A 25,329-nucleotide genomic window follows, 5' to 3' on the forward strand; every position below is an offset into this window, starting at 1 on the left:
GATTAAAAAAAATTAAACAAAAAATCTAAAAAACAAAAAATTTAAACAAAAAAATTAAAAAAACCTTAAAAGTCATGTTCTTGAGTATAAATTCATTCATTTAGAGAGGCTGTAAATTTAGTTTACAATAATAATTTTCCTTATGCTATTTCTCTTCGGTGTCTTGGAGGGGCTATTGACTTTGCAAATTCTTAGTTTAAAAGACTTGCTATGAGCAGTGACTTACCTTCAACTGAAGACACCATTTTCAAATCAAAAAGTTGCTTTTATAATGAAAACACATTATATTCTAAGAAATATTCAAAATTCTTTATTTCAGGTCAGTATAGTATTGTTACAGGCATTCATCTCTTCCTCTGAACTTGCACACGATCAAAGTTGGCACTTCCAACCACAAAAACATTAAATGGTTATTACAGTACAGGCACAAAGTAGCCAAAAAGCTTTACTTTCATTAAGCAAAGTAATTATTGTGCTCTAACAGCATTTATCACCAGTGCATAAATTGAGCTCCCCTCCTAAGAGCAAGCAGGAAAGGGAAATTTCCCTTAAGTGAAGGAACACAGACAGCAGCTCTGTTACTAAAACAGTCATTTTAAAGCCGTCAGTGGAAGAATGACAGATACCTGGATACATTGGACATCTTTCTTCACTGCTTTCAGTGACATTTCCTTATTCACGCGGGTTTAACATTTTTCAGGTGTCCACTGCTGCTTCAATTATTATAATCACTATCAGTGTTCCACATTTGAAGAATTGACATAATTTTTTAAGAAATGAAACCATAAAGCCCCCAGAAGGCTGTTGGTACTGCAGTTGTCTTGCCTAAGAGCCTGCTTCATAATCACCATTTAAAATCTCTTTCCGTTCTAGAAGCATCAATTCCCTTTCATCAAGAAGGCAGCACCTGAGACACTTTGTATCACCTAACTACAAATTAATACAACCGGTGCATTTCCAACTTCCAGTTAGAGTGGCAAGGTAAGCAATTAGCATATGGAATGAGTATCAGATAATTACCAAAGGCAAGTGTACCAAAGGCAAGTTAGTCTCTACAAATACCTTACAAACAAAACTAGCAGCAAACACCGCTATCTTTACACAGGACTCGTTCATGAACACAAGTGATTGGGCAGCCATTTGGAAAACAAGCTGATAGCTATGTTACAAAAATAGCCAAACAAATATTTGATCATAGTAACTGTACAAACAAGTGTTAGAGAGAGGGAAGTAAGCATGATTCAGTTAGCAAAAACTCCACTTATACAAGAGTGCCTCCAAGCCACAGAACACGTAGCTTGAGTTTTACACTAATAATAAATACTTCAGTCCAACACATGCATCTGAGTCTGGCCAACGTGTCTAAGCAGGCAATGGAACGTAATTCCACTGGTTTTCTCTACAGCATGCAGGCCCACTCCACTGGCAGGAATGCCAGTCTTTGCCTACACAGGACACTTGGCAGCAGCAGGTGCCCTGCAGCTGAGAACGGAGGGAGACGGCAGAAGTGATTCCATCAGAGGTAAGGTTCAACCTATGCAAGGTATGTGCACGGTTTGTTTTTAGGCACGTCTTTGGTTACATTCTCAACACAGTCTGCTTTACAAAACAATAAATAAAATAGTCAAGATTTGGTTAAAATCCAGATAAAGATTAAAAACTTCTTTTTTTCAGAAACTCAGGCCAAAAAGTCCCTTTAAATTTGTGTTTTGTTATATCCATAAACGATAAAATCCCAGTGCTACAGTAAGGCATGTAAATACTGAACCTGAAAGAAAATAAAGATGGGGAAGAAAATTGCATTAATATTGACATTAAATAATATTAAATCAATAGCTCTCCAAACATCTCTTCAGAAAGCTATGTACACATCTTACTACAATACTAAAAATTAAGACTTCCCCACTCCCATGTGACAGATTAAGTTTTTCATTTACAACAAACCATTTCAAGGAAGGAAGAGTATAAAAATTACAAATAAGGAGAGGAAAAAAAAAAGCTGGAAAACTATCAAAAGGTTGAAAGAAACACTTACATTCTTACCATTCCAAAAAGATCAATACAGCAAGTTACAGATGTAAAATGAGGAAATAAATAATGGGATTAATAAAACACAGTCAAGTATATAGCAATCAAATTAATGAAAGCCATTTTTAACAAGGCTTATCAGTTTTACATTTTTAAAATTTCTACTTAAATTAAATCAAATTTTTGCCTCTTTTTTTCCAATGGGAGCACTTCAAACACAATGCAAATTTTTTTTTTTTCCATGTAGAGTTCAACTTGGTTTTGAGTAGGAATGGTAGGGAAAAGAATTTCCTCTCATTTTAATAAAGCACCTTTAATATTCCATTTTATTGGTTCTCTATAAATGATATGTCTGAAATATAGTACTATTTGGCATAAGTGATTGTACTTTTGACAAAACCCACTGTGAAAAAATAATCAGAAAATTTAAATCAGAATAATTTTCTACTGCAAACCTCATTTAATAGTACTGCACACTCAGTAGTAAAACGTCAAAACGTTGACGTTACCCAGGGCAATAATACAGGCACACATATACAGTATTTTCTCCAAGTACTTGTGTAAATATGGAAGTTTAAAAAATATGTGGCCTTGAACAGTCAGAAAAACTGAATATTTTTTTTTGCACTTAGATCTCCATCAGATGGATGAAGAAATCCTAGTAATGCATGCAGCAGGCTGCTTACATAAATTAAGTCAGGCACAGAAGAACCTTTTGGTCCTTGTTAACAGGCAGTCTTTTAGATTTCTCACACACATTATTATTAACAGTATAAAGAAGGACAAAAGCCTGAAAAAAGCCCAAGCAAAATAAAGTTGTGAATCATGGGAAATTTCTTCTGGGTTAAGTACAGAAATAAGGCTGCTAATCTTGCCTATGACTATTTCAAGGGTTTTTTTTTGGTTTTTTTTTTTTTAATCAGGGCCTTTATAAATACAGCCAATTGAGAGTATGCCAAACATTTAACAATGTTTGGCAGTTCCACCATGAGAGAGACCCACCAGATTCCTTACCTGCTAAATATTTAATATTATCAAGTTTGTGTGATTCCAGCATTGTTTTCAGATCTGCAACTTCTGTGTCTATTTTTCTGTCTGTTTGGGTCAGAGCTCGGTCTTGTTGTGCGTGCTAAAAAGCAAAGCAACAAAATTATGCAATTTGAACACTTCCTAGTTTATTCAGAAATTTCGCTATCCCTACAAGTTGTATTTTTGCTACCTCCTTAAATGCATGTTAATTTGCATTCTTACAGCAGTTACAGAATATTCTGAGTTGGAAGGAATCCACAAGGATCATAAGTCCAACTCTACATGGATGGCCTGTACATGCCTGGCATTATTAGCATCATGCCCTAACCAGCTGAGCTAATACAGGCCTTATTCAAAGAGAACAAGTTCCTTCTTAGCTGATTACATCCAGGAAATTGAATAATTTGGTGAACTCAGGAAATTTATGTGATTACATGTTCCTTAACAAGTAACCTAGAAACTGGCAGAACTGGATGCCTTCTTATCTCAATCTAACAGCATAAACATTAACTTCAGTCTGTCATTCAGCCCATGACTAAAGTCACTGCTCAATTGTAAGAGCTACTGAGAAGCCTAAGAGCCTCTCGTGAAAACACTGGAGCAGAGAGATTTATAGATCATTAGAAAAACTGAGAATTGATCTTCTGTTGTAGAAAAGCATGTCTTTGTCTTGCAATGAGTTTTATCACAAAATCAGCTACAAATTCAGAATTTGATTATCACAGAAGACATAATTCTGCTAAAAATATGGGATAGAATTATTACTCAGAAGAGACTGAAAAATCCAACTTGTAAACTAAGAACAATAGCTGCTGAGTTGCTGATATTTTCAAATCAGCACTACTGAAACATTATGAATCAGTTAACAATTTACTGCTAGATAATTTCCTAGGGATAATTCTCTAAACTACAGAAAGGAAACAAAGATAAGCAGTAGTTCTTGGTAAAAACCTCCTCTAAAACAAAGGCAAATCAGTCTAGCAAGTAGTTTCTCTCTAAACATGGGGGAAATAATTAATTTCACATTGTGAGTGGAATTTCATCCACAGAAAATACTACATGTGCGAGATTTAAAAACAATGTGACTATTGAACAGCTCATATATACAAGCAGAAGGTCTAATAATATATAAGAAAGCCTTTTTATTCTACAGACACTTAAGTTGAAGTGCATCAGGACGTCACCAAGTCCAAAAAGGATACAAGGTCTATAACGCAAGTACAAAAAGATTTGCTGTGTAATAATCAGCTACTAAGTTCTTACCAATTCCACTATTTCTGTCCTCATTTCAAGTAGTTTTCTTTCATTAAGTGAATACTAGAAGGGAAAAAAAACAAAAGTTAAACATGATACTGTCCTTAAACCTAATTTCCCTTTTTATTTCCACTTAAAAGCATGTTTCTTTGTTTTATGTAGAACACATAATCTGGACAACGGTATTGTCTGACAGCACTTGGGAAACAGCATTGTAGGGTACCTGCTGTCCTTTCGAAAAGCATGCTTCAGAAATGTGAAGTGCAACAGGTTTTTCAGACACTCATCTTCCACAAAAACTGAATATATTATTAAGCAGCTGGAAGAGAGGCTGGCAGATTTGCGTTTCTGAAAAGCAAAGACCTATGACTCTAAACAGTAACTCTGGAACAGCTGATTAATCCACTGAGCATACAAGTACAACCAAGGCTGAACCATCTACTGCCTTCAGGAAGGGGAGAACATTTACAGTAGTTTCACGAATACAAGCCGCACGGATTATAAGCCGCACCCCCGGTGCCTCGACAATGTTGCTGTCTTTGTCAATAGATAAGCCGCACCCCGAATATTAGCCGCACTTTCGTTCGTCGCGAGAATCCGTGCGCAGCTTTCACAAATTGGCCAATTAGTAAGAGGATCGCGGCATAGCGGGCTTTACTGGCTCGGGGCGGGGCCAGGCAGGCTCGGCCCGCTCATGGTTGCCGACGGGGCCGGGTGGCCCAGCTCAGCGCCACGGCTCGGCGGGGCTGGCCGGGTGGTGCTGCCGCCGCCGCCGGGCTCGCTGGCCCCCCTCTCCCGTCAGCACCGCCCCGCTGCCGCGTTCGCTCGCCCGGCTGGCAGGGCTGCCGCCGCCGGGCTCGCCGTCCGCCCCGCTGCCGCTTTCGCTCGCCCCGCGCCGCGCCTCGCGAGCGCCGCGCCCCCCCCGCGGCGCTTTCGCGGCTCGCGGTTCGCGGCTCGCGGTTCGCGGCTCGCGGCTCGCGGCTCGCGGCGGCGCTTTCGCGGCTCGCGGTTCGCGGCTCGCGGCGGCGCTTTCGCGGCTCGCGGTTCGCGGCTCGCGGCGGCGCTTTCGCGGCTCGCGGTTCGCGGCTTGCGGCGGCGCTTTCGCGGCTCGCGGCTCGCGGCGGCGCTTTCGCTCGCCGGGCGGCGCTTTCGCGAGCGCCGCTTTCGCTCGCCCCGCCGGCAGGGCTGCCGCCGCCGCCACCACGCTCGCCGGCCGCCCCCTCCCGTCTGCACCGCCGCCGCGTTTCCTCGCCCTGGCCGGCACTGCAGGCCCCCGCACCGCCGGACTCCCCCACGCTGCTGGCCCCGATTCTGCTGGGCTTCCCCCGCTGCCAGGCAGCCCCACCCGCCGGCCTTCCTGCTTCTGCCATGCTCCTCTGCACTGCTAGCCCCAGTTCTCCCGGGCTCCCCCGCCCTGCTGGCTCAGGCTCTGCCGCCCGCCCCCGACACTGCTGGCCCCGCCTCTGCCAGGCTTTCCCACCTCTGCCGGGGCCGGCCGGGCTCCAGCTTGGCTTGGGGCTGCCGCGGGCTCTCACTTCCGTGTTGGCAGCTTTTAGAATTTTGTTAATAGATTAGCCGCCCTGGAATATTAGCCGCACTTCCGGGTTTCCACCAAAATTTTGGTCAAATTGGTGCGGCTTGTATTCGTGAAATTACTGTAAATCACATCAAACTCAGCTATCAACGAAATGTTTAGCCAGCAGTGCACTCATGATTTGAATTGTTCTGACCTCTATCATTTCATGGTATATTTGTTAAAAACAGAACACTTGTATGGCATGTGAAGCCTTTTGTTTGTGGATCATCAGAAGCTGTGGCTTATTTTTAAGATATGGCTGTTTGGGTCCAAGGAAAAGTTAAATCCAAAATAAGGATTTAAACAGGTTACCTTTTAAACAGGTTACCTTTCTGACTCATGAAGAGGTTTCATTTACCTTGACACTTATAACAGTTCCTGCCCCACTACTGGAGCAATTAAATTATTAATAGACAACTGATAAAGCACCAGTCTCCAGTGAAGGGTACTAAGGTCATCAGGCACTCATCTCAGAATCCTGAGTTAAACAGCAATAACCTTATCTATTGACATTCCCACGTGAAAAGTCACCTTATTGTCCCTTTACTCTGGAAACTTATTTAATTTTCACATTAAAATCAGATTAATCTACATAAATGCCTCAGCACTGAAAAACATTCCTTAAAGATCTAGAGCTCTGTTTGGGCTTTTGATTGATCTCAAGTTGAAGTTAAAAGACAGCAGGCTGCTACAAATGTAGAAAATTACATAAAGACAAATAACAGTATGTCTACAATTAATGGAGCCACTAGATTCTGCAAAACGAAGACAGGGATAAAAAAAGAAATTCAGACATTTTATATAAATCTCCATTTTTGATAGTGTCAAAATGGCAGAATATTTATAAAATAATCTAATCAAAATTGTGTTTCAGTAGAAATGCAAGAATTAGACCTCACATTGAGGAATCGATCACAATCAAAAGAATCATGAGAAGTAAAATAATTTTATGGACTGAAACAGTTCATCTGTTTTACTTTAAATGGATGCAGTTAGCCAAATCTTCCGAATGATTTATATTCTACAAGCTTCTTTCTGGATGTTTCTTAAAGTTCTGTTTTGTGTTTAGAACTCTCTAGGTCAGACTCAAGGATTTTACTCTTAGGTTTAACGCAGTGAAATTGGTCTTTTACTATAAGCCATTATCAGCATAAAAATAGTGCATAAAAACAAGAAGGAAGGACAAGGCTAAACTTCCTACTCTGAAATTCAACAGGGAGATTTCCCCTTAAGTCCATGTTTTTCACAGTGCAGGAAAAATTCAGTTTTGTCAAATACATCTTGAAGCTTAGAGGCACTATGATCCATGAACACATGAATATATACAAGTTTCTGTACTGTACTTTGTTTTAAAATCACATCTGTATACTGAAGACATACAACATAAAGAGATGTGCACTAAGCAAGGTAGGATTCTCTGAGAAATAAAGTAGAAGACACTATAAAATAATAAACTATAAAAAACAAAAGACAAAGCATTTAGAATTTGAAACATTAAAGACTCCCAACATCAGTGTAGGCAAATGAAGAAATTTTTTTTCAGCACTTATTCCATGTAAGACTGAAGGATAAGAACATTTTAGTTATTGCTTCAAATTAAAACAATTAAAACTTTGGACATTTTTCTTCTGAAAAGTAACTTATTAAGAATGCAATTATCCTTAGTATTTTTTTTCTCAGAAAGCTGGATATTGAGTCCTTAGTCACATTACAGTTGAAGTAAATATAACAATGATGCTGTGCCTACTATAGAAAATACTGCATTACATCTTTCCCCCAACTCAGCATATGTGCTACAACCTGCTCCCCATTCACATGCCTTTTTCCTCTTCTGTTCATGCATTGCAGAGCTGGCAATTAAATAGTGGGGTGGGGGGAGGGAAAAGAAAAGAGCAGCTTCCATAGAAACTATGAAATTATAGTTGCACAACAAAGTTGGTCAACTTTATAAAGAGAAAGTTGACATGCACAGTTTGCCTTTCCTGGGAGGCAAAAGAAAGCTGTGTTCTACACAAAAGGCCAAAGTCCAGATTCCACAATCCTACATTAATACACAAGAAAACATTGCTGCCTAATTTATCACTGCTGCAGTGGTTTCGTATGAGTTTTGTAAGCCCAAATTATTGCAAAGCTTATCATATACACAATGAGTACATTTCACATGATGTTTTTAAAAAACATTAGCATGAAGTTTTAACCTTTAAACAAGAAGTTTACCTGCTCAAATTGTACTTTATTCAAGCATCTACAATGGGCTAACAGACTGTAAGTCATTATACTGAGTCACCAACACAGCTGTTACCTAAACTAATCCCTGTGAAAAACTTCTAGGGGCACACACAGAAGAATAATGATATCTACTTGAACAGTTCTTATTGCTGGGATTGAAGGTAAGTATTATGTGTTTATAACACACCTAGGAAAAAAGACTGAGAAAAAAAATTATTAAAAAGTCATTAAAAGATCCTTCAATTTAGAAGATGCCATTTCATTGAGATCCTAAAAGCTGCTGAAAAAAAATCTATGAGAACAGAACTCTCGAGTGCTATGCATAATGCAAAAACTCATTAATCTTCTAATTTTATATCTACATTACCCTAATTCAAGATTACATCAATTCAGATCTACCAGGTATTTCAAACCTCAAAAACAATATGAACCAGGATAATTTACAATTTAAAAAAAAATCCAACTAGTTCCACATTTTTTGACTAACTAGATACAGGGAAATGAAACATCTTCAATGATGATTAAACAAAATGTGTAAAAAATATTAAGTGTGCAAACTGAGAGAGAGATATAAAATAGGCAGCTAGTCAGCATATTAAATATCTAATACATTTAAGTGCAATGTGTAGATTCTGACAGTAAAACAATACCAAAACAGGTACGTCATACAGACCCAAACATGGCACCTTGCATATACCAGCACAAGGACCAGTAACTTGGATTAACACCACCCTGAAGCTGCGTGACACTATAAGTTAGTAAGAAAATGCTCTTTGGGTAAGATGCTCTTACCCAAATTTGGAGATTACTCAGTGCTGAGATGTTTCCAGAAGTAACCAAAACTTACCAGTTCTTTTACTCTGCTCTTCTCCAGGTTTAGGTTTAACTTGTTATCTGCACGAACTTTGGTAATTTCATCCTAACAGGAAAAATTGATAAAGCAGCAAGTAAAATTTTCAGTTTTATCATAAGCAGAAAGAATTAGACAAATACATTGTATCTTTATTTATATATCTCATGAACATGAGCTTCTCTCCAATTAATGTATATAATTTTCAGAAGTATTGAGTATATATATTCTTCACCTGGGAAGTATGATGGTCTATAGTATGAATTGGATCTCAAAATCACAAACTAAAAATCACTTTTTACCCTGAGAACAGCACTTAACAGAGAACACAACGTCCTCTAAATGCAGAGAATGTTTAATTTATCCTGTAACTCTCTCTGATATATAGAAACTGATGTCTGGCTACACCTGTAAGTTGGATTTCTTCCATGAAGCATTCTTGATGCTCAAAATAACATTCAAAGTATTTCTCACCATCCAATGTAAAAGAAAATATGTTTCTAAAGACTACATCTAGAGTTTTCAGAAAAAGGTATAGACATTTTAAAAGTCAGAAAATGTTTACTGCGTTTTTAAACATCTAACTTTTTAAAACTATCATTAAGTTATATGCTTGCATTTGACTTTATCAATAGCTGTGAGTCCTGCTTTTCCTGGTGACAGCTGCCATTTTAATGCAACCTCCTGGCAGGAATTCCAGCCAGCTGACAGCTTGTCACGTGGCAAACTGCTGATTAGATGAATATGTGGGAGAAGTAAAAGATTGCTGATGTTCTGGGAGATTCTACTGTTAGAACTAAGCAAGCATTTCTCAAGTAGGCCAATGCCAACTCATTAGGTTAGCATTAACAATAATTAGACTCAATTTCTGTGTTTGAATTTTGAACTTTATCATTAGTTGTCATTTCAACAGAATACATTATATTTTAATAAATCAAAAAATAGAATTTTTCTTGAAGTTTTATATTGTGTCTTTTTGTATGAGCAAGCATATAGCAACATGCCCTTGTGAGAATTGAATTTACAGTTAAAAGTAAAATATAGAGACATCTAGCTTTTAAGAAAAGATGACTCAGATCCTTGATGTTCTATCAGTGGATTACACTGACTCATTTATATGCAACGAAATCCATAAAATAAGTTACAATTCAAAAATTAGACACCAAATGTATTTTAAAACAGAGTATGATTTCTACCCAGAGTCTGTTTTCTTGCAATGGTCATTTGTTCCCAAACATAATGGTCCCAAATTTGGTGGACTTAAAAAGCCATTAAAGACTGCTTTAAATTCTAGACAGGCAAGTCTTCAGAGAAAAAAGAAACAAAAAAAACACCAACCCCCCACAATTATTAAGTATCGTGATTTTAAATGTATGCTGCATCTTTAATGTACAGGCAGCCCTAAATGCAGAACTTCATTCAGCCTGAACCATAACATGGCAGCTACTTTTTGAATCTGAATTAAGGATATAAAAATATCTTCGGTTATATTTGGGTTCACCTCTTGTACTAGTCACAGTTTCCTGTTCCCATAAATGAGGTATGCATGAAAGTGCCATTGCTGCAGCCCACAGTGTAGTGTCAACAGCAATTTCAGCATCACATATCATAACAACTAAACACAGTTTAGAAAATTAAATTCTGAAAGTAACACCTCTTATTTTTTCCAGCTTATTAGACCTGTGTTAATTTTTAATTATATTGGTAGGGTATCTTACCATGACTTGCTTCTGTATCTGTTGGAGTTCAAGTTTTATTTTCTGCGAGAATACAAGAAAAATTTTAGACTTTACTACTGTATATAAAACCACACTATCTAGAAATCTCCTGAATTTGCATGATCAGTAACAGTGACTATAACCCAGAATATGAAAAGTCAGGCAAACCAAGCACTACTCCATGTCCTCAGTACGTGTATAGATGAATACACGTGCATGTTCACTCAGTACTGTGCCCTTCCAAACAAAAGCACAAGGCAGAAATCAGCAGTGTCCCACTGGCAGCCGTCCTAACACACCCAGGAGGCCACTGGCTGCTTTTGCCATGAAGGCTCATCACTGGCTCAGGGTCCACCTGGTGTCCACCAGGTCTTCCCTGCCAAGCTGTTTTCCATTTGATCACCCTCAGCCTGTCCTGGTGCCTGAGGGTATTCCCCAGGGGCTCAACTGGGCATTTCCATTTGTTCAACTTCATATGATTGCTGTAATCCCATCTTCCCAGCTTGTTGATGTGTCCATGAATGGCAGCACAACTGCCTGGTGTATCAGCAGCTGCTCTCAGCTTTGGATCATCTGCAGACTTGCTGGGTGCCCTCTGCTCTGCTCCATCAACAAGTTCAATCATGAAGGTGCCAAACCATCCCAGCCCCAGTCATCTCCTTGGGTACAAGATGCTTTTCTATATCATTATATATTAAAAAAAAAATATTTAAAAAAGCAAGTTCTAGAGTAGCACTTTCCAAGACAGTAATTTGTACCTCATTTTCTGAACGAAGTGCTGAAAATTCACTTTTTTCCAAAATTATCATGTCCTTTTTCACACCAGCAATATGGGACATTACTTGCTGAAGTGCAATTTCCTTTAAAAGAAAGAAGAAGAACCTCAGAACATATCCTCATCTGTGCCTACAAATACTAAAGACTATTTTGGTACCCTGATATTTTTAATTCAGCAATTCCAGGTTGATTATCCAAGTTTCAGAAAGTAACACAGAGTGACAGTGACAAAATAAGCAAGTTAGGCTCAAACGTTGGTAACATCTGACAAAATTGGCAGTGCTAACATAGATCAGAATAATTCAATTATTAGCCTAGCAAACATTTGCTTCCAAGTCATCAAATTCATAAGCTAGCAAAGGCATTAGGGAGAGCTGTCTCCGAGCCAGATGAGGAAAGCTGGCCTTCAGACCAAAATTCCTCAGTGCAACCACACTCTTATGTAATTACCTCCTTTTTTGCCACTTCCTGCAAGGAAGTCTCTGCCTCACTGCTCAGAATCACACATTGATGCTTTGAATTGCTCTTCTCAGTCCATTACACTGAACTGACAGAAGAGAAACAAGAATTGTCTGCAATTTGAAGGATGGAAAAGTCTGTAGACATTGTTCTAGATCTTACACTACCCACACATGCAAATAGGAACTGCCCTCTCTACTAAAGATCTTCCTCTAATAAGTAGTCCCTTGCTTTTGATTCTGGACTAAGACTCCTACAAATCTGACATAGCACTCTAACTTCAGCTTTGTCACAAAGTGTGATTCTATCTTGCAGCATTTTATTTCTAAGTAGCATCTAAAGACACCTCTCCAGGCTACCTGACCACAAGACTGAAAAAAAAATGGGTCAGTGTTCTGGACATATTACAAAAAGCCTACAGGAGTACTGCATGGACACCTCTTTTCTTACTCCTCAGTGTCTCCAAATTGCTCTTGCTCTCTTCTCCTCAGTGGACTCAGCAGAGACCAGAATCTTTCATATTCTTTCTCCATGTAAATCTGTTTTTCCCTAAGGTTTTACTTAACCAAAGTAATATTTTGATAATAGCTCATCCACAACATCCCAAATTTTTCTTCCAATTCTTTGCTCTCTTTCTGCAGAAGCCTTTGTACAATCAAACACCACAAGGAAGTACAAATTTATCATGTGGCCCAGTGTTGATGGCACACACACTTCTTGAGCTGCCATACAAACTCACACATTGCATCTTAATGGCAAAGTCACTTGAGGGTCAAATCTAACAGTCTCAGAAAACACCTACCATCAGTAGCAATATTAAATTCAACAAAAATTCTTTCATTCAAAAAAGCTAGGCACAGAAGGAGGTTGAGACTGCTTGTTGTAAAGTACAACTAGTCATGGGAAAAAAAGGATATGGCATTCCCTGAGTGACTGTGGAACAGATTCGGCACAAGAGGAGGATTGTAAGTTTGCCTACAATCTAAAAGCTAGGAAGATTGGTTTGAAACCTCCCTAGATGGAAAGTGCCACAAAATCCACTTTTGCAGTATTCCACTTTTTAATGAGACACCCTTCTGCCAAGACTGTTACACTACAGAGACAGCAGCTGCTGTTTTCTCATCTCAAGATAGCAGCCTGGTTACTATGTACTTCCTTGTTACAAAAGAATACATGTAGAAATTCAAATCTATGCACTGAATACCTCTTACGCCAGTCCAAGCCTTCTCAGTAACTTTGTGTCATATTACTGTAAGGTTGAAACTAAAAAACTACTCGTGGTTTGTACACCAACCCACAGTACTAAAATCTCAAGGTCCATCACAACACCTTGGTAACTATCTGATAAACTCAACACAAAATGAATCAGTCAACAGACATAGTGGAATGTTTGCTCTTCCCCTTCAAACTTTTAAAAAGCACTGCTGAACAGTAACAAATAGCAACACATATTTCATTAGCAGGCATACAAGGCTTTAATTTACTTTAACTCCACCACTGCCTCTGATCTAACCTGCTGAACTTTGGTGACCATGTCCTTGTAAATCATATCCAGGTTGGTGTTCATGATTTTCACTAATGCAGATACAATGATCTCCGACTGCTGAGTAGTGAACCCTAAGTGAAACAAAAAGAGACATTCAGAGAGAGATTCCAATCTGGACAGTTTACAGACAGGCCACTTGCTGATACTCAACACCAAATTACAACAAATGTCAGTTTTGAAAGATAATAAAGCATAGACCTCTTGATCCTGTACTAACAAAAGTACCTCCAAGTTTCCCCAGCCCAAAACTACGTCTGTGACATAAAACTGTGTTAGTGAACATAATGACTGCTTCCATAGTGCAGCACTATTGTACTATCAGCAGGATAAACAGGGAGTTTTCCAGAGTTACTGCGGAATGTCACCTCCTACACGTAGTTACTTCTGTGAGCAAGCAAGAATTCTGAGTTTGAAAAGCAGATACTTCATTATACTATAAAACTTCAGTGCCACTATAGATGTACAAAACTCAGCAACGAAAAACAAAGCTAACTGTCCTGATTTTAACTTTTTGAACTGAATACATTGGAAACTATAGTAAAGCAATGTCCCTAAAAATACTGTCATCTTTTCCACCCTTAAAACGTAGGAGTAAAAATGCTACGAAGGAGAGTTAATCATTATGAAAAGAAACACTTGCAAAAGCATGATTATTTCAAACTAACCAGCAATTCAGCATCAGCAGGCACAGCTGAGAGTAAGTCACTTTCAGTAGCTGAGCTGATATAAAAGCTGATATATACCACTAAAAAATCTCTTCCCTCTCCCCTTATGACACTCCTGACTCTCTGATCTGTGCTCACTCAACTGATCAGGAGTTCATCAAACTAGTGTGTCAGAATATCAAACAAGAGAAGAACTCGAGGGTTTCCTGAGAAGTTGCTGGCATGAGGAAAAAGAAGAAACCACCTGGCAGGAGAAGAGGACTAGGACCTCCGTGTTTTAGGAACGGAGAGCTGTTACAAGTCACTTCAGCTGTACTGAGGCTCACCTTAGGGTACCTCTCTCTCTTATTTTGAATCCAAAATAATCTATTCCCTTATCTATATTTTAGGATAATACTTTTTTTAGAGTATTCTACACTCTATCCTAAAAGCTGCACTGTCCATATTCCATCCAATTGTAACAAACAGGTGCATATTCAAGGTGTAATATACTAAACATGAAGGAATCCAATTAATACATTTTAGACCAGTGCCTTGAAAACTTTTGGGTTTTTTTCTCTTAGTTCTTAAAATTTAATCTTTTCTTAGCTTTTTAAACTACCAATAGGTAAATAGGTATTCCAAACAAAGTTCTATAAGCTCACTGTTTTCTTTTTGAAGCCAAAGACAACCTTTTATGTCCCCACCTAGTATATAGATAAATTCCCCAAAAAATCCATGAAAACCAAGGTGTAACACTGCATGTCAAGGAAAAGTAACAAACTTTGTAGACTAAAAATCCACATATAAAAGTCATTAAAAATAGCTACTTGTTTCAAACAAATTACCATTTTCTTCCAAGAGGCATACCAGCGCATGAGTGTCAAAATAAAGTCTCCTATTTCCCAGTAAGGAAAGACTCTCTTTGCTTTGTAAAGATGACACAGAGATGCTTACATCTAGAAAAAGAAAGAAAAAAAAAGCTAAACAAAACTAAAGTTATTTCTTAAGAAAATGCTATCAACATGTTTGCTTTCCAGGAGTTTTCACTTATTACAAAGTAGTTTCTGTTGAGATTACCACAACTTGCTTGGAAGTGAAAAGACATCTGATCAATAAGTTCCATGTGCAAGAGGTGGAAAACACTATGCTACTGCTGCCCTTACAAGATGTTCTCCAGGAATACAATGTTCTGGGGAAAATCCCTCCAACTGACAGCGTCCTGCATCTGTTCTTTCACTGGAATCACCTCAGCAGGCAGGACCTATGAGCACTTCAAAGCTGGAGGGCTAAATCTACACACTCTGTCCCTTCTTTGTTAAAGAGGTGAGCTCTCATCACCTGTCATTTAGTAAAAAAGTAATCACTCGCAATTTGCCATTTACGTTTTTTGCAGAAAATACTTTCAACTTTCAACGCTGAAAGCCAATCTAAGGCAGCGCGTTTCCAGTGGGATATGTAGTGGTGTGATGTAGTGTATAAACCACCCTGACAGAATGGAGGTGAGGTGGGGCATGAGGTGAAGCGCCAAGAGGCAGAATCTGCGAATCAATTAGGCTGGACAAGACCTTTGCGATCATCGAGCCCAACCTTTGGCCGAACACCACGCAGTGAACCGGACCCTGGCACTCAGCGCCACGTCCCTAAACACCCCTGGGGACGGGGACTCCGCCTTGAGCGGCCCACTCCGTACTCCAGTCACCTCTTCTGTGAAAATTCTTCCTAATGTCCATCCTAAACTTCTCCTGGCACAGCTTGAGGCTATGTCCTCTTACTCTGTCGCTGCTTGTCCCGGCCAAGAGGCCAACCTGCACTTTGCTACACCCTCCTTTCGAGTACTTGCAGAGAACGATACGGTCCCCGCCGAGCCTCCTTTTCTCCAGGCTAAACACCCCCAGCCGCCCTGCGCTGCAGACCCTTCCCCATCCCCGGTGCCCGAACTCTCCGTGCCCTCAGGACCCCGATCCCCCCAGGCTCACCCCGCTCCCCGCGGTGCCGCCGGCTCCCCGCTCCGCTCCCGCCGCCCCTTCCCCACACGGCGCCGCCGCCGGGGCCCGGCTGCGCTGCGGGCGGGCACCGCCAGTCGCCGAGGCAGCGGCGCGCGGGGGACGCGGGCGCGCGGCCGTCACGTGAGGCGCCTTCCGCGCCGCGCGGCCGCGGCCGCAACAGCAGCAGCAGCGCGCGCCCCCCGCCGCCCGCGGCCGCCTGCGCCCCGGCCATGGCCGCGCCACCCGGTCCTGACGGCGGAAAAGGGGAGGGGAAGGAGGGAGGGAAACCGCTGCTGCCGCCGCTGCCGTCGCCGCTACTGGGATGCCATCGCCAAGCACACGCCGCCCCGGCGGCTCACTTCCGCCACCGGCGCCGTCCCGCTTCCGCCTCCGGGACGCGGCCAAACACGGCGGGTGACGCCGCCGGCCACGGCGATTGATTCTACGGCTCACGGAGCGGCCGCGGCGAGAAGAGCGGTGCGGGCGGGGCGTGCTTGCGAGGGCGGTGCGGCGAGACGGGCACTGCCCCGGTCATAGCGCCATGAAGTCGTATGATCATGGGATCGTCAGGGCTGGAAGAGACCTTTGAGATCATCTGGTCTGAAAGGAATGAGGGCCTTGTCTTCATAAGCAAACTGTGGATCTGCTGGTAAATAAAGCTAGATACTGAGAGATGAAAGAAACTATGGGAAGAACCATAAATTCCATAAGGAGTTCCACTGATTGACACAAGAAAAAGACAAAGGGGGGTGTTATACATTAGAAGGGCTTAGGTATTAGGCCTTTCGGGGAGTCTGTACCTCTCAAGTGCCTCAGCCAATGGGAAAAGCGAGAGGGAAATGCGGCCGGGAAATTAGGGTAAAAAGGATGGTGCATCCTCCAAAAATGTGAGAGACCCCAGGGGAATGCCCCATGGCCTCTCCCTTTATTCAAATAAAGTAACGGGACTCCTCTGTCTCCTTTTTGGACATAAACCTCTGGTGTTTGTGGATTGATTTTCCTGACAAGTCCTACTGTCAGTGCAGCACTGCCACTGTAACCCCTCGACCACTAAACCCGTTAAACCAGACAAACAATTTCAGACAGAACTTGTCGCTCTGCCATGGGACTGACATTTCGGGGCTTGAAGTTATTAACCAAGTAATGCCCAGGACTGGTGGGTCTGGAGCCTTAACCATTGAACAGGTACCCTAAGCACTAAAGTGGGTCAGGTGTGCTGTTGGTTTGGTTCTGCCAAAAATACAGCTTCTGGGAAATACAGGAAAACAACTTTGCTTCCTTATGTGCTGTTGTTGAGACACATTACTTAATATTTGTAGGAAGTTAATAAGACAAGAAGTTGGTTCATCCCACTGCCATTTTCTCCAGGCAGCGCTTACTTCAGAGCAAGTTGATATTTTTTCTGTTAGATACAAATTCACAGAAAAAAGCACGTGGCAGCTTTTTTTCCTCCTACTAGACTCAATAATTGTAGAAAATCACATGAGGATGGCATGATTCTGGTGTACCAATATAAATGCAAAGGTGGGTGACCCACCGTGGCACATGGCAGTGTCACAGCAGCACAGCAGTGTCACTGCAGCTGAGACTGCACGTACACAGGGCCAGCAGGTCTTTAGCAGCACCCCCTCCAGCTACTGTGGTAATAAAGTAGAATAGGAGAAGCCCTTGGTGTTTTTTACAAAATAAACTGTAAATATTACTTCTGTGTATCAGAGAGATACCATTATACTTGCAGACTGCATGAATACCCATTTCTTAAATCACTCGCAGTGTTGAGGGTCAGGGACATCAGTAGGCTGACTTGCATAGCCGTGTATGTTTTCATTGAAAGTAAAAGCAGAAATATGCCTAATAAGTTCACTGCATCTGCTTGGCTGTTCCTTGCACACTGCCTGGCAGTAGCACAGCACTAATTGCTGACATTTGTGAGTCTGCAGGCAGTTGTCTTTTCATTCTATGGATGATTCAGAAACTGGTGCAGTGTATTTTCTTTGATACTTTCTTCAGTGATCCCTTTCAGAGCCCTGTGCTTGTTATGGGAATTGAAAGCAAAACTAGGGCTACTGAAGTATCTCCTTTTATATCATCTGCCAGTTTGCATTTTGCAGTTGTTTTTTGTGCCTGGACATGATGGCAGATAATGGGTGCAAGAAGTGCTGTACAGATGGAGGCTCCTACTGCAACTGGAGCCAGCACATTCAGGGTCAGATGCACCCACACATGCTGCCCCTTTTAATCTTCTCTAATGAAAGCAAAGTCACTACCATGAGCTACAGAGATCTCCTAGGGCAGATGACTTTCTATCTTTGTGTCAGAGAACAACATTTTCATTTTTTTTCCCTTTCCGGTGTCATGTCACGAGGTTGAGGGAGATGATTCTCTCCCTCTGCTCAGCTCTTGTGGAACCCCACCTGGAGTAGTACATCCAGCTCAGGGTCCCCAGTGGATGAAGGACATACTGGAGTGAGTCCAGAGTAAAGTCATGAACATGATCGGAGGGCTGGAGAACCTCTTCTACAGGAAAGCAGAAAAAAAGAATTGAGATTGTTCACCTTGAAGAAAAAAAGACTCCAAGGAGAGTTTGTAGCACCTTCCAGTACCTAAAGAGGGCCTACAAGAAAGACTGGGAGACTCTAATTGCAAGGGCATGCAGTGGCAGGACAGGGAGGAATGGCTTTAAACTTAAAAGAGAGTTGGTTTAGATTAGATATTAGTAAAAAATTCTTTACTATGAAGGTGGTGAAGCACTGGAACAGGTTGCCTGGAGAGGCTATGGGTCTCCAATCCCTGTCAGTGCTGAAGGCCAGGTTGGATGGAGCTTTGAGCAACCTGGTCTAATGGAAGGTGTTCCTGCCCATGGCAGGGGGGCTGGAACCAGATGCTCTTTAAGGTGCCTTCCAACCTTCCATGATTCTATGATCGTCCACGTTCTATTTTTGACCATTTTCTCCATGTTGGAGATTGTTGTGTACTACCAGCAGATAGATTCCCTGTGTTCTGGAGGCACCTTCAGTAGGCTATAGTAGCTTCAGAGTTACGTGGTTTGGTAGCTGAGCATTGGGACTTAATTCTGCAAGAAAAGGCAGAAGTGGTGCAGTTGCAAGCCAGGAGAGTCAACAGGACAAAAAACTTTCTGCTATTTCATGATCGCAAGTTGCTTAATGCTTGACTTTAACCTATCCATTACCCCTTGAAAGCCAATAGATACTGCTTAAAGACTGTAAATGAAGCAAATACTTAGTGTCCTGAAAACTTAATCCCTGAAGGCATCCAGCATTCACTGATCTATGGAGTTACAACCCCCTTGGTTGTAAAAGTGAAATCTGCAGAGAAAGAACAAGTGGTGAATGACCTTGGAAACTAGGGTAACAGAAATGGCAAAGTAATGCAAAGTGCAAAATAAGGACTAATTACAACATCTTCTGTACTTCTAGGTGAAAACTGAAGGAGGGTAAAGTGAGCTTTGGGACGTATTAGTTGACCCACCGTTGTGCTGTGGCTGCAAGGAAAGCAAATGTAACTCCAAGGCGTATCAAGTAGGATATTTTCAGTGGTTCATATGGAAAGTTTCATTGACCCTTGAGTATAATGTAATTTTAACTATGAAATACAGTCCTGGTCACTTCAGTACAGTAAAGATGAAACCAGTTGAAACTGATACCCTTGTGTAAACAGGATAATTAGGGGAGCAAAGCATCTTTTCAGTTGCAGGTGATTAAAAAGAAACGGACTTGTTTAACTAAGCTAAACAAATCTTGGGAGAGGTTCTTGTTTGCATCTGTAAGCAAAATGGAACAGTAAAAACAGAAAAAAAAAAGAGCTACTGTTTATTCAAAAGAGCATTACTGGTAAAAGAACATTTGGTGTAAAGTGGCTGTAAATAAATGTAGGTTGGAAAGTAAAAGGTTTTTGCTCAACAGCAAGCTTGTGAAAAGCTTCTCCATAGGAATCAGGAGGGATCAAAAATTGAAATCAGCTCTTAGATGAGTGTGGTTCACTTGTGAGAGGGATTTTACAATACAGTTCCCTATAATAGCAAGGAACTGCTTCCTATACCTTTGCATTAATTCTCTGCTATTGAGGTTCTTCACTTTGCACCTCAAACATCTGGGACTAGCCACTGTCAGAGACAGACTAATGAGCTAAAAGTACCACAAATGCAATCCAAAATAGCATTAACTAGTACTGTTACTTTCTTAAAATATTTTAGTACGGTCATTGTATTGAGTTCAGGGGGATTAACAGCTGTCAGGGGTAATGAATGCCCCAAACTGTTCTTAATTCTAAATGGAAAAAGCTAAAAAACCTCCCAGTATGGAAAAGAATGAGAGTCACCAGTGCATGAATGCCTTTCCACGTTGAATGGAAGAAAAGGGCTGTAACAGCTTTCACATGAATATGCAAAAGATAAGGTGCATTTCGAGTAATTTCAGTTCTGTTATGTCGGATGAGAGTGCTCCAGTGATTTTAAAGTGAAGGCAGCACCTAAAACACTGAAGGCAGAGAATAAAAATATACCATTGTTTTCCTTGTTTACAGCAGATAATAGTTTTTAAGTGCTCAAAATCTTCTCTGATTCTTTTCAGGGGGATGCATAGCTGAAGTCCTTCCTCTGTTGTTTTCTTTTTAGAGGACAAATCAGTGATGAGTATGAGATTTCTTCTGTTATGCTTGTTTATGCACAGGTATAGATGGCTTGTATGGAAGACAGGGTCGCTGAGGAATGAGGCCAAAATGATGCTACCCGTAGGTGGCAGCAATAGCTGCTGCTGGCGCTGCCTGTCAGTGCCGCTCCAATTCAGCCTTGGGACCCAGACGAGGTTTAAACCAATTGACCCGATCCTCTGAGTCGCTAAACAGCTATTCCAGAGATCTTAAAATGGGGTCATGCACCGAACTCCTTGCAGAAACCACCAGCAGAGTGCATCTCCCTGGAAGCTGGTTCAATTGCCAGAAATAACCCTGCTGTGATTTCTTGAAGGAAGGAGGTATACTATTTATTCAAGTGCTATGGTTGACAGCAGTAAGAAATGGCATTTATATTAGAATATTAAATCCTGCTACGTTCTCATCGGATGTGTTTTTCCTGTAGAATGAACAGATAAATACTATCTGTGTTTAAAGCTATCAAAACTGAGTGCCATTACAATGGAGGACAATTTGGACCAATATCCCTTCCTGCTAACCCAAGAATTACCTTGTATACAAAATATTTATGTATTCACCACCTTTGACTGAATAAAGGCAGGAGGAATTGTTGTCATGATGTAGAGGGGCAGCAGCAGCTGCTTCTGACTGCTCTATGCAGGAAGACAGAAGTAAAGGAGGAGATTATCCATAGGAGTTTCTTATTTTTTATCTTTCCATTCTGGGAATCATGTAAATTGCAAATAAGAATTTCATGTCCCCACAGCCCTGGTCTTACTTCTTTCTTAAAGGAGTCCGCAGTGGAATTGCCAGGCAGGACTTTCTGTACTGCATTTTAATTGCTCCTCAGAGATCTGGTTCATACTGGCTGAAGATTTGGAAAAATAATTCCCAGTCAAGTGAAAAGGAAAGGAGTAGATTGGAATTTGGGGCTCATATTTACAGGTGGAACCTTTCCCACCTAGAGATTATTGTGCATTGGCTTTTTAACTTTCTGGAAATGCATCCACTATTTACAGTTTTACCTGGTATCTTAGGCAGGGCAGTGCAAATATACAAGGCAAAGTCAGCAGCCTATGTGTGCTTTTTAAGAAGGACATGATATGCTGTGAAGAGAATTAGGATCAGGAGCTGTGTGATGGTGTGTGCAAGGATGCATAAGCAATCCGCGTGTGTTGCCAGCAGTTTTAAAGTTTCACCACTGTCATATGAGGACAGTAATACTGTAGTGGCCTCTGGTGTAGCAGGCATTGTGTGCAGTGCAGAAAGTGTGGGTGTGAGATTTTGAGGAGGGAGAGAAGAGGCTTTTTGGAATAGTCCAGAGATGTCTTCCAGGTGTAAATGTGCTAAAGACAGATTACAAGAATTAGTAGTAGGTAAAAATGTCCGTAGAGGGGACAGGAATGAACTTAAAATGGTGAAAGGAGGACAGAAAAGATGAGTATAAATGTTTGAAAAACAGGCTGAGAATATGTTAAAAATATAAGACCCAGAGAGCTGAAGCTGTGCCAACTCTGTGTGGTGCAGCTGGGAGAGCAATGGGGAAGGACACTAAAGGAGGCTGGAGGAATCTGAATATGGACCAGGGGACTGATGGTAGCAGTGACATTTTGCACTGGGCTGAGGGGCTAAAATGGATGTCAGGCAAGATTTCGGTTGTCGTGTAAAGAAAGGAAGAGGCAGATGTAGGGAAGGGAAATGGAGGTGAAAAGTGGATGGCCATCACTTGCTGTTCATTATCCTGTGAGACAGTTAAGCAGTGAATCAATTATGATACCAAGCAATTGTGTAGATAATGAGTTAAGCAATGAGGCAGTTATACAGCAAATAATTTCTGATATTAAATAAAAATGGGGAGAATCAACAGCAATATGAATCAATTATGCAGAGAACTATTACCAAAGTCAGTCAGTTAAGTAGAGAAACAGTTATACAGCAAGAGAATGAATAAATTAATGATCAAGGGGGACCATAACACTGAAAATTAATTATGCAGAATCTTATTTTGTGATAAGAGGCATTTTGTGTCTGAGGCAGCTTCACACACAGAAAAAAATCCAAAACAAAACAGGTGCAAAACTAATGAGGACACGAGTCCTGCACCAGTTGTCAGACTCTTAGTGACATCCTCTCATCCGTCGCTTTGGGCTAGACTAACCTGTGTTGCAGTAGGTGCTGAAGCCGTTGCAGAAGCAGAGCAGAGGAAGCCTGTTTCTTCACCATGCCTTCCTTCCCTGGGAATGTGGACATGAGATAAAGGAAGTTCAGAGATGACTTTGTGGCTCTGACAGGTGGGATTAGAAGGGGCTCATGGTCTCTGGAGTCATCTAAGTGGCACAGAGAGGCTCAGGGTTCTTCATGGCCCTTGTATTACTCAGGGTCAAACTGTACTTTCTGCCAAAGAGATTGAAAGCTGGATGCTCCTCAGCCTTGCATTGGTTTCCACCTCTAAAAAGTAGGTGTCAGCCATCAGCAGAGTAATGTTTCCATTTTGTCAGTTGTCCCTACAGTTACAGCTGGATGAAAAACAACCAACCTTTTGGATGCTACACTCCCTGATAGCATCAAGTGTAAGGGTTCTGCTTCAAGAGACATTTGTCTTACTTTAGACAGATAAAAATGCAAAGAAGACCCCAAGGTGGCAGAAAACAAATTTCCAAGTCTTCATTCCTGTGGTATCAATGAAATATACTGATTTATACAGTATATAAATGTGTGTATATATACTGTATCATTTTTTTCTGAACAAAACAAAACCAAAACAACAACAAAAACCTGCAAGACAGTAAGGAATCTGTAAAATCTTTGAGAGAACAAACATGTTTTACTAGTTATACACTCAAAACCTTTACCTAGACAATGCTGCCATTTAATCCTGTCATAATCCTGTGGTTTGATTTCTGGATCCAACCGAGAAGAAATGCTGAACTAGATTCTTCCAATTACTATCTGTTCCAAGTCTAGTTGGATTCTTAAGACAGCTGGCAAAAAGCCTCTCTTGCTGCTCCCGTTCCCCTGTCCACCAAGATTTAAGGTCGCTATTTCTCACTGCAGCTCAGAAGTGCAATAGTGTAGAGGTCTGTCTGTCTGTCTGTCTGTCTGTAACCCAACCTATAGCCTCCCTTTGGCCAATGCTGCAATGCAAGCACAGAATTTTCATGTGTAAAACATGTTTTTCACACAAAAAAGTGAAGATATAGGTTCAATTAAAGCAATTACTGTTTTTTCCAACAAGGTTTAATGTCATATTTGTTGGTTAGAGAGACAGAGTTATAAGGTACGTTCTGATGATAATAATACAAACATGGTAATAGCTATTCATATGTTTTTAGCAAAAGTATTCTGAGACTTGTGAAACTAGTAACAAAAACTTCTTAAACCATTCGCCAATACTGTTAAAAAGCATAATAAAGAAATATGTGAAATAGAAAAACATGACATAAAAGTAAGTTTCAAGGAAAGCAGAAGTGGAAGCAGACTGATGTGGTTGGATACAATGCCACCCTATTTCTGTTCAACCATGTTAAAAATGCTGTAAACTCCTATTCTCATCTGAAATAGAGAATATTAGCTTCAGATCTTTGTAGTTGCTCCTGTCTGTGGCTTTCTGCCACAATTTTGGTGCAGCACATCAGAATCAAGTCTGGCACATGCAATCAGTATTAATTGCACAGGATTATCTCTAAGTGACAAGACCTTTATGCTGAGGGTCAGGGCTGCTGAAGTTAGCACTGCTTTTATAAGCACCCAGCCATTCAACTGGACACCATGCAGGTACAGTATACACATGGATAGAAAATATTTTCCGTGTGGAAAATACACAGAAATTATAAAGGCAAGAGATGCAATTTCAGCTGCATTGGTCTGGTGCTTGTACTGTTTATTTTGGAGGATTGTGCTGGGGCAAAGCTGCCACTTGCAACTAAACATTTCCTCTTTTTTTTCCCTTTAAAGGTATGAAAACTGAAATCAATATTATCAGTTATTCACACAGATGCTTTTTGTTGGTCTTTGCGTCTACATGTATCATTTTTATTGGGCCTCTAGGTTTTTCTTTAAGGTACCTGCAGACTTTTTGAGATTTTCATTTCAGCTGCAAATTCAGTTTTAGGGAGCAGGTGGCATGCTCTGTGCAAAATGGCTCAAACTGGGTGTTTGCTTTCAAAACAGCCTTTCAGCACCATCAATTTGTTTCTTCCACTGCCACCTTCTTTCTAGACATCTCCATCCTGGGATTATCTTCTATTAGGACTATGGAGTTCGTTTGGCTGAATTTAATCTCATGTTACTGGTTTAATGCTATGTTAGTGTTAAACCTTCTTTGTTTCTAATCCCTAACGATGTTTTAAGATACTTAAAACTAAAAATCATGTACAGTAATTTCACGATTACAAGCCGCACCGTTGTGACTAAAATTTTGCTCCCACACTGGAAATGCGGCTAACACTCAGGAGCGGCTAATATGTGAATAATTTTCTGACATTTCCAACCCCGGAAGTGCCAGCCAGGGTGCCGACCCGAGCACCTGCCAGTAAAAGCCGGCTTTACGCGATTGTTACAAATTGGTTACTCTGTTTCACG

General features: G+C 40.9%; 1 protein-coding gene across 1 annotated transcript; it reads right to left on the reverse strand.

The window, feature by feature from the left end:
* Positions 1-287: 287 nt before the first annotated feature.
* On the reverse strand, positions 288-17,003 carry MCUR1 (mitochondrial calcium uniporter regulator 1). Its single transcript, XM_033071553.2, has 9 exons — positions 16,090-17,003; positions 14,959-15,069; positions 13,434-13,537; positions 11,443-11,544; positions 10,685-10,726; positions 8,964-9,035; positions 4,321-4,374; positions 3,043-3,157; positions 288-1,768 (listed from the first exon to the last, which is right to left on the reverse strand). Exons 1-9 carry the CDS (start codon positions 16,328-16,330, stop codon positions 1,713-1,715), a joined length of 897 nt encoding a protein of 298 aa, XP_032927444.1. The 5' UTR covers positions 16,331-17,003; the 3' UTR covers positions 288-1,712.
* Positions 17,004-25,329: the final 8,326 nt, after the last annotated feature.

Source organism: Catharus ustulatus, chromosome 1 (assembly GCF_009819885.2).
Source record: "Catharus ustulatus isolate bCatUst1 chromosome 1, bCatUst1.pri.v2, whole genome shotgun sequence".
Taxonomy (NCBI): domain Eukaryota; kingdom Metazoa; phylum Chordata; class Aves; order Passeriformes; family Turdidae; genus Catharus; species Catharus ustulatus.